Source organism: Xyrauchen texanus, chromosome 31 (assembly GCF_025860055.1).
Source record: "Xyrauchen texanus isolate HMW12.3.18 chromosome 31, RBS_HiC_50CHRs, whole genome shotgun sequence".
Classification (NCBI taxonomy): domain Eukaryota; kingdom Metazoa; phylum Chordata; class Actinopteri; order Cypriniformes; family Catostomidae; genus Xyrauchen; species Xyrauchen texanus.
Genome location: NC_068306.1, coordinates 20,814,530 through 20,825,089, shown reverse-complemented (window position 1 = coordinate 20,825,089; position 10,560 = coordinate 20,814,530). Strand labels below are relative to the sequence as shown.

The window sequence follows — 10,560 nt, the reverse complement described above, 5'->3', positions numbered from 1 at the left end:
AGCAGAGAGTGGAGACCACTTATATGAAAATGTCAAATTTTAAATAGGCTGCTTTGCTTATGTTTGGCATTCTTTGTTCAATTTTCTAGATTTAGCTATGTGGTTAGCAAATTGCACACAATTATACATGCCGCCTTTTGGTTCAAAAACAACAACAAAAAAACGTACTGTATTGTTTAAGACAGAAAAGAGAAGACTTAAGTAATGAATAACTGTTTGATATATTCTGTACATAATTATGGTTTCTAGGGGAAGAGTCCTCCAGAAAACCAGATGCGACGCTTGCACAAAATTGTATAATTTTAGGTGGATTGTAAAACTTTGAAAAGGAGAGTTGAATAAAGATGGTTAATACTAATACTGCAACACCGCATTAGCTACATTCCTCAATATATGTTAACTAAATTAGGTAGCTTGCGCACCTAGCTAGGTGGCAAATAGCTGGCAAGCAATTGAAACTAGCACCCTAAAAAAACAGTAAATGCATAGGTAGCTAATGTGTCTCGATACACAATGGTTTTGTCTTGACTTGGTTTAGGTGGTCTTGAATACAACACTGCCCCTCAGTTCATCTCAGTTCTCATAATAATATCAAATGTTCATCTTAAAGGAACCCTAAAGTGTTTTGACTTTCTTTAGCATCCGTTAGAGGTTGTTATACAGCCTTGGCCCCAGGACTGTTAATACTGGTTGAATTTTTCTGTGGCTGCTGCTGTAATCTCTTGTACTGTAGTAGTCATATTGTCTTTCAGACAATGATCTAACTGTGTACAGGGTAACTGCGAGCCTGTGAAACTTGAATCATTTTCATTATCTAGTTCAAAACACATTGGATGTGCACTATGATAAGCCTTTGGCTGCTGCAAATTCCAAAATGGTCTCCTTCCACCCGGTCGTGATGTATGTATGTAGGGACCTCTAGTGTTATAAGTGCAGAATGCAACGGCATTTAAGGCTGTATATGTTGTTATTGGTTACTGTTAAACGACAAAAGATGAAAGATTCGAATGACTGAAGCGTTTTTGGATTTAGCATGAGGCTTCTGACGATCTTAACAGTGCTGTTTTTACCCGGTGTATATGAGCTCTCATAAGAGTATACAGATAAAAAAAAAAATCTATATTTTGGAATAATTGTATTGGGCATTATGATATAAACATTAATTTAAAGCGTATGTGTGTGATTTTTAGATTGTGCGCCAGAGAATGTGTTCCTCTTACTCCGTTTTACAAAATGCTGAATTATTATTATTTATTTTTTTACATGAACTTTTATATGGATATATACATTTTACCCATTCACAAAACTTCCTTAAAATGGATACATTTAACTTCAATAAACTAAAGTAGGTGTTTTGATTCCAGATAAACATTTAATAGTTGTGCCAAAATAGCGTAGTTTCTATCCTTATTGTTACTACAATAATTGTGGCAATTTTAGTATTAACCACCATTGAAAAAGAAAATGAATGAGCATTTGTAGAAAGATTCTGAAAGTGTTGTACATTGAAGTAAAACCCATAATAATTTTATTATGGTTTTATAACAATAATAGTAACTATGATATTTTGGTGGAAACTATGGTTAGCATGGTGTGTTTTTGTAAGGGTAGACTGGAATCCAAATAACGTTCACAGGTTCGAGGTTAAGACTAAACCTGACTGAATACCTAAAGGCTTGTAATGGCCTTTTTTCATATCTGAAGCTGTAGATTCTTGTGTGGAATTTTTTTTTCACCAAATTTTAGTTTCCATTGAAACTTGTTCTTGGCAGATTGGCTTTGAGCTTATGTTACATTTTATCTGTTTCTTCTATATTGTAGATTCATTGTAATACTTGTTTATGTTGCTCAGTCATAATTGTTAATTATTTTGTGTTATAACAGTGGACCATTTTTACATTTTATTGTATTAATGTGTTAGCTCTTCAGGATGCTGCGATCAGGGTTGGGAGTGTTACTTTTGAAATGTATTCCACTACAGATTACAGAATACATGCTGTAAAATGTAATTTGTAACGTAAAGTCCATCACTATAAAACTCTGCCAAAATAAGACAAAGTACAAGATAGACAAAATACACATGTTAAAAATACATTCTCTGAAAAACCTAAATATCTTATGCTGTGTTGTTTCTAAAACAAGATCAATCAAACTGATCTTTAGATATTTTTACAGGAAAACAATACAAACATTATTATAAAAATATGATATTTGCCCTAATATCAAAGATCTTACTAGGAAAAAATAAATTATGATCCAGCGTAAATTTTCTTGATAAAAACATATGATCGTCCTTGGTAACGTGTATGTAAAATGGCTAGAAATAGCATTTTATCTTAGCGTAAAGCTGACAATTTACACAAGGTTTATTTCTATTTCTTCTGCTCTAAACTTACTTCAAACTTACTGCTCGTATGAATGTAACGCATCACAAGAAAGTGTTTCACCACTGTTCAAATGCACTTTGGATTGCATCCTTTAGATGTATAAATGTTTTCCATCTGAAAGGACTAAATATTAGATAAAACAAATGACAATAAAAAGCAAAGTAATCTCTTCAGTAATCTAAATACCAATGATTTAAATTGTTACTGGTGGAATACAGTTACTTACATTTTGTATTTTAAATGTGTATTCTCATTACATGTATTTCGTTACTCCCCAAACCTGGCTGCGATTTTCAGAATTTTTTATTTTTTTTTTAAACCATTTTTGCAAATGACTTTTTGTTAAAACAGTGTAACCTAAATGTAGTCATGTAACTGGAGAGCAATAGAAACCATTAATATTACAGCTAATGCTGGAAATCTCTTGGAAACTAAATGCATTTAGTTTAAAACCACTATCATTTTCAAAACCACAATTATTTTGGTCTTTTTATATTAAAATATGACTTTGTTAGAACCATATTTTTGTATAGCTTTACAATTTGTGTTTCACAATCAAATGAAATGTTTCTGCTAACATGAAACGTGCATGTAAAATTTAGCATCTAAAAGTGTTCGATAAACTATTTGCTTTATTTACATTTGGCAAAGTTTTGATTTCTCTTTGGAGATGTATGTCCATGTTGAACAGTGCCTGAAGTTTAAAATGTACCTCAAAGATGGCTGGTAGATATCAATACAGGCCATGCCATATGCCTTTTGAGATACACTATTTGTAGTGTTGGATATGTTGGGTTTTCTCTCTGTGTGTGTGTGTGTGTGTCTGGGTTTTTTTTAAAACTAAATATTAATGTCTTGTGTATAAAAAAAAAAAATTAGCTGTATTGTAAAGATTCCATTGTAATTCATACATTCTCTCTCTTGTTTTGTAAAATAAAATGATTATCAAAATGATCAAAGATGTTTGTCTTTATAGCTATTGTGTCTTACCAAGCAAAATATATGTAAAAAGAAAAACCGAAACCATGATGAGGCTCAATCTTTTGAGTCACATTTTATTGATTGTTCATCCATCTCTCTCGCAAGATCAATAAATACACAGTTAATAGTAATTTCAGTCGGTTTAGTGATCTTTTATTAGTCTGAAGTCAAAAAAGTACTCTGCAGCTTCTAACCTCAAGTGATGGTTATGAAAGTGGAATTTCTTAAGAACCAATTCAGATATTAAATCTAATATCATTGTTGATATATCTGAAAAGAACAACTTTGGGACATGATCTATCAGTGCTTTACATATAGATATGTGGATAAAGTCCCTGAATGTTCTATTCATGTGGAAAATCTGTGGTATTGTGATACACCACTTTAAATGAGAAGGTCAGAAACTTTGAAATGCGGCTCCCTAGAATTGAGTATTTCCTGGAAGCTTTATTGATGATGATGTTGATGTGTATCAGATATTTTAATGTAGCATTGAAAGACAATTTTTTGTTAACGGCATTACTTTTTAGAGAGATCTCTGTTTAAAGATGTCAAAAGCAGAAGGGGTTAATCCTGAAGGAAAACAAAATATTACTTCTCACATTCCCTATGATTGGTAAATCCTCTTGCCTCTACAGGCACAGTCTTCATCTTTGTCAGACAACGACAGTAAGGAACAGAATTTCTCTCCCTCTTGTTGAATTCTTCAACTCCGACGTCACACCAAACAATCAATATGCAGTATGCCAATAAGGAATTACACTTTTGTGTTGGAATGACTGTAATTACGAGATGACAACTCAAAGTATTCGTTTTTTAGGCAACACTTAAAATGCCAATTTGGATAAATTTTCGGCTTTGTTGTTGTTGACATCTTTGTAAGAAAAACGAAATTGCACAAGATAACTGGCTATAATAAAATGCCATTTCAAACAGAAATATGTGTAAACTACTTTTAACAGTTTATTTTTACATTGCATCACAATTTTTCATCTTTCATAAAATCCGAAGTTCTGAACTTGTATTTAAGAGGTTTTTTTACCATTTTTAAGTCGGAAAGTCATAATTACAGTAATTCTGACATGATGTGAAAGTACCATATGGAGTATCTTTAGGCCACATCAACACTTATCTGTTTTTGTTGCAAGACTCCCCTTTCAGTTTTCTTACATCACCGTTTTCCAAAGTATGCAGGTAATATAGAGCATTTTCAGTGGAGAAAAGTGCCACTCTAGTGTGAATGAGAGGTGTAAACAGCAAAACGTATGTGTTTTAAAACAAAAACGTATAAGTGTGGATGTGGCTCAGATGAAAACAATAGGAGCTAAATGGGCAAATGAGAAAATTGATGTTTTGACTGGTGTGGTCCTCCTGTGCATGCTCTGAAATGTTCTGTTTAGAAGAAAACATTGATGGGTGAATATTTGGTGTAAACTTTGGACCTGTCTTTGCTCCAAAGAATGAGCTTTTCCCTTGGATGCATGTTTGAGATCTCCAGTCTGGAAAATGCTGCAACCTTTTACTCGCACCATTCTTACAACACAGTTCTGCTGGTTCCATCTTGCCACAAAGTGGATGAAGTTTTGTCACTTATCTTTTAGGTCATTATTTGAATGTGAAGTTCTGAATTTATGTTGAGAATAGGAACTGTACTTGAAGTAATTATGAGAGCGGGAAACACTGGAAGAGGGAAGAAAGTATTTGTAGGGCTGCATTAGTGGGAAATGTAAAGCTAAGGGAGAAGAACAGCACTGGTTTTGCAGTGAAGAGCCATGATACACCAGCCAGAGTCACTTGATCAACAGAAGCATCGACGGTCGCTCTTGGTCACCTCCTCAGATGAATGCACCACATTGGGCACAAAACCACTCTTGACTCCCTCCCAACCCTCCTGGATGGTGATGTCCCCACTTTTGACCAGCTCAAAGATATCTCGTGTCAACTCGGTGAAGGCCCTCTCTACATTTATGGCATCACGTGCAGAGGTTTCCACGTAACGCATGCCATAAGCAACTGCCAGTTTCTCCGCTTCCTGCTGGCTCACCTGCCGCTGCTGTTCCAGGTCACACTTGTGACCAACCAATAAGAAGACGATGCTATGTGGCTGCACATGACTGCGCGCTTCCTCCAGCCACTCGTGAACATTCTGGAAGGAGCGGCGGTTGGTGATGTCAAAAAGCAACAGGCCACCCACTGAATTACGGTAATAAGCCCTTGTGATAGATCTAGATCACACAGTGGGGAAGAGCAGAAAATGTATGACTGGTGGTGGCAATTATGAGAATAAGGGTGTCAAAGATTGAAGAGCTTAACTTTACACCAGAAAAAGTTATTTATTTTTTTTATACAAAAAGGCATATTGATGTAATGAACTAATAATAACCTAGTATCAATTGCTATAAATGGCTATTAGAACTGCACTTTCCAAAACCGGGTTTCTAAGGGTGCATCTCATCTCGCTCCCTCTGTCTTAAATCAGTATATGGTGAACATGAATTCAAGCACTGACAAGGGTGTTCATCCACCGAACAGTAAGACACTTATTTCTCATTCAGCTGTGAAACGATAACGATGTTACATGTTTAAACGCAGCTGTTATTAATCAACGACATTGCTGTATAAATGACACTGTCGTGCATTTTCAAAAAGTACTGTGTAATTTTGAAAGATAAATGACATAAAATAAGAAATAAAAAAGACAAAGGAGTGTGTTTTTAATTTTCAAAATACTCTAAAATATTTTGATTGTTGTTTCCCTTTCATGCCCATTATGGACTTTTTTAAAGAGAAAATAAGTCTGATTTCATAATCTTACCATTGCAATCGTATTTAAACGACTTGAGAGACTTCAGAAAACCTGCCACGTTTCAGTGGACGAGTACGTGATTGGGATTTCACAACTCCCTGATCAGTGTCCTGACTGCTGGACTAATTGAGCTGATTGAGACGCACCTTTAGTTGAAATACAAGAATCCAAAATATTATTTTGAATCTTACGAATCTTAATAAGGCCAACACAGGTAAAATGTCATTAAATACCACCAGATGTACCTGAATCTTTCTTGGCCAGCCGTGTCCCAGATCTGAAGCTTGATACGCTTGCCTGGTTCAATCTCTACCAGGCGGGAAAAGAAATCGACTCCGACAGTAGGATCAGACACCAGCGCAAAACGTCCCTCTGTGAAGCGTCTGATCAGACAAGACTTTCCCACTGTCGAGTCACCAATGACAATCAGCCGGAACTGGTACAGCCATATAGCTTCCATATCTTACTTAATCTATAAAGAAATGGAAGTAAAGCTGTTTCTGTCAAAACAATAAAAAATGACTGCCTTCATTAACTGTGTGCTGAATCAAACATATGATCCACATTTGAGTGATTTTATAGATTACACTGTAAAAATGTGATGTCGGGCAACCTGCACATGTACTGCATGGTTTTATTTTAGTAAATTAATAATGATTTATTACTGAATAGACCTGAATGCATTGGACTACACCAATGAAGGTCATTTTTAAGGGTCAGGGCTGAGTTTCCCGATAACGTTGTCTCTTAGCGCTACGAAGACTCTTAAGGTATAACTTAACTGAAGGTATACCATTTCTAGGTGTGTTCCTCGAATCATGCCTTAGGAAGCCGCTTAAGATATACCTTCTTACGTGCGACGTTACCCGGTGCTGTCCGTGGCGATGGTGCTGAATTTGTTGATATCGATGGCTCGAGAATCAATTATTCTCTCGTGCAGGGGCTGCTTCACTGCGTTATGTGAGAAAGCGGTGTTCTTTTTAAAAGAAGCACTTCGGAAATAGTGGAAATTGCATTTATTTGGACTCATGGGATATTATAAAAAATAAAAAATTACAAATTGCTATCTAAATTAAACCCTGGATATTTTATATAATTTCGGAAAGAGTGCGCGAACGCACAACCTCGTGCTCAAACGTGTCATGCGTCTAACCCACTACTGAATTGGCCCATACAAAGCTGTCTTGTGCGCTACCAGGCCACTTTGCCACCACGTCTGCAAACATCCCCCTGTGGTCCACCACCACCTGGACATTGATGGCCGCGAAGCCCTTACGACAGATGAAGGCCTGGTTGAGCGCTGATGGGTTGGCTATGGGGATAAGTGTCCCGTCGACAAGCCCTATTAGGACTATTTGTGGTATACTGGCAATGGCATGGAAGCTTTGATGCGCCTCCATCACTTCGTGCCTGGCGGAAGGCATGCGGATATAATTTGTGGCATGACGGAGCAGGATGTTTGTGACTGAACGAACGCACCGCCACACCGAGGTCTTACTCAGTCCATATCCATCCCCAGCCACCTCCAGAAAACTCCCCACTGCATAAATACGGAGAGCCGCAAGCAGCTGAATTTCGGGGCTGAGGGGGTGGTTACGTCGAGTTTGTCTTGACACATCCGGACTAATAAGATCTAAAAGCTGCTGAATTTGCTGTCGTGGCAGGCGAAATTTCTTTTGAATTGTATCTTCTGACATGGTAGCCAGGGGACTAAATTTTTCGCGAATATAATAGTGCAAATGGCTTCGCGGACGGCGCCGTCTTTGATTTAGCACAACTATTCGCTGTATCGCTGCCATAGTTTGACCAAATTCCCCACCACAGTCATTCTCTTTAAATAGACGAATAAGCCTTTACTTTCGAATGGTTTGCCAGCTGATGTAGGCTACCTTTGGATAATATAATTAAAAAGCTAACAACAATCAGTGCGATGACAATTTTATTATTTGCATGAAAACACTTGAATTAGCCTAATTGAACACTGGGTGTATTCAATTTAAAATAATATTCGTATAGACTAAGATGTAAAGAAGCTTTTTGCAGTGGTGCCCACTAGCGGAGTGAACTGCCAACAGTGATAAGGTATAGCTAAGAGTGCTCCAGACCAACCTTCCGAACGTATGACTTACAGAAGGTATAGGCCTACTTAACTAAGAACGTTTCGGGAAACGATAAGGTACAGCTTAAGGTGTAACTTAAGAACGACGTAGCGTTAAGAAGGTTTCGGGAAACTCAGGCCAGATCAGGTAGATATAGCACCTTAACCTCACTTGTACATTTTCTACAGTGTATATAACCACACATCATCAAGAAAATTGTAGTATTCTCAAGAGTATTATTTATCTTTCATTTATTAAAAACACGTTTTTCAAATATTTTAAATATTAGCCAAGGCATACACTCAAAAAGTATTTGTCTATATTTTAAGTTTTATGAATTTCAATTTCACAACTAAATTAAATCTAACTGAACTGTGTAATATTTAGCCAAATCAAATTATTGAAACTTAAAATATTTAGTTTTTAAATGTAATTTTATTACAGATTAGGCTACTCTTTAATTTTGTTATGAAATTGTAATGTGTAAATCCTAAAATATATATATATATTTATTATTATTATTATTATTATATAATATAAAGGATTACACTCAATTTAAAAAATAAGTAGGCCCTAGCCTATTTAGACATTAGCTGGGCTTCTTGAAATTCAAATAGATGTTAAATTCCTCTAATTTTACGTAGCCCTATGCATGCAAGACCTATAATCTTTTATAATGGCAGTGCAAGTCATCAATTTAATTTAGTTCATTGCAATTTGCAAATAGTAGCCTAATCAAGTTGGAAACATTAGTGCCCAAATTGACCAAAACGGGGTTTTAAAATGACTGTTTTGGCCTATTCTGAGAGTTTGCATCTGTATCAGATATTTAGGCATTCCCACACTGATAATCGTGAATTAAAATGCAATGTTATTCGGTCAGTTTAATCCAGCCACATAGGCCTAGCCAAACCATAATGAACTTCATTACAACACCGCGTTTCTTGATAAATTATTCCATAAAGCACGAGCATTGTAGGGATTGCTTACAGGCCTATCAGTCCGATATTGGCAAGTTATCCAGATAAATCGCACTATTAAAATAAACACATGAATATAGTGTTGTTATTACCTCGGTAATGCTGCTCAGTGTCTAACAATAGTAATTCCCATATTATCCAATATCGCTTTCTTTCATTCTGTAAACATGTAGTATAGTGACGTTCCCAGGAAAGGCATCCAAGCACACCCGAATGTTTTTGAGAATAAATGTGCAACTAGTCCCCGCTTTGAGTGTGCAATAAATAGCCTAACCAAACGAATAACCATACGCGTCTGGGGCCTTTATATCAATAACTAGTTCGTTCAGAACGCCCATAAATTATTTGTAAATTCATATCGTTAGCCTCGTGAATTAGGATGAAGAGATGTTTGTGAAAATATGCTGATGAAATGGCAGTATCATCAGCATCATATAGCCTGACTCATCTCTCGTCAGTACCATAACCGTAATAACTGCCAGAGCGGCGCACTAGATGGGGTAATACAAAAATGGCTGTGTTGCAAATCTCGGCTCTCAACGTAGAGGGAACGTCCGGGAGGCGTTGCACTTCTGAACCCACCCACTGATGCTTTGAACCTGTACCAAAGTCCATTTCAAGGGACCTCACAAAGCTACAAGCAACTCAGACGTTAAAGTAGTTAAACTACAGTCAAGCTACCCTTTTAAAAATAGCTAGCTACACTACAAGGTACTAACAAAAGGAAGCTAACACTGAAGCTATTTAAGGAAGAATACCTTTTTAAGTGTATGACAATCAGATAATGTTATTTAATTTTGCTGAAGAAGTATTTGACACACACAAATCAAGTTGACAGATATAAGTGAATAGGCTACTAAATTCAACAAATTGAGTCAAAAACATTCATAGCATAGATGGGTTACCATCCAAGTAGAAGAAGAAGAAATGTGTATAACTCGTTAATAACTGGACTAACCAGCAGACCAATCATCACATCTGAAATGTTGCTCTGGTCATCTTGAAATAATAAAAAAAACCCTGCATAGAGTTTACAGAGCGAATAGGTCGAATACAAACTTGAACTGTGCCGAAGGGCAGGTTTTGCAAAATATCTTATACTGTAGATCTGCACGATAAAGTCACTAGGATGGATGAACGCACACACACAGTGCTCCCAGAAATGTGTGATGCTCTGTCGCTGCAAGACATGAGACAAGTTCTTTACAGTATTTGTCTACACGCTCTAACCCGCAAGTAGAGAGTCACAGTGGCTACAATTTATCCAGAAGTGAAATACAGTACATGGGGAAAAAAATTTGGCTTTA

At 36.4% G+C, this 10,560-nt stretch overlaps 1 protein-coding gene across 1 annotated transcript; it reads right to left on the bottom strand.

Moving 5' to 3' along the window:
- Nucleotides 1-3,430: 3,430 nt before the first annotated feature.
- LOC127625130 (ras-related protein Rab-39B-like) lies at nt 3,431-9,648 on the bottom strand. The gene is made up of 3 exons (XM_052100218.1): nt 9,346-9,648; nt 6,420-6,646; nt 3,431-5,593 (listed from the first exon to the last, which is right to left on the bottom strand). Exons 2-3 carry the CDS (start codon nt 6,632-6,634, stop codon nt 5,167-5,169), a joined length of 642 nt encoding a protein of 213 aa, XP_051956178.1. The 5' UTR covers nt 6,635-6,646; nt 9,346-9,648; the 3' UTR covers nt 3,431-5,166.
- Nucleotides 9,649-10,560: the final 912 nt, after the last annotated feature.

What these genes read in the sequence shown, in the direction of transcription:
- LOC127625130 (XM_052100218.1), bottom strand. Translation starts at nt 6,634, where the DNA reads ATGGAAGCTATATGGCTGTACCAGTTCCGGCTGATTGTCATTGGTGAC. An exon ending in GCTGGCCAAGAAAGATTCAG is followed by an intron (nt 5,594 to 6,419) that starts GTACATCTGGTG and finishes TGTGTGATCTAG; the next exon opens with ATCTATCACAAGGGCTTATT.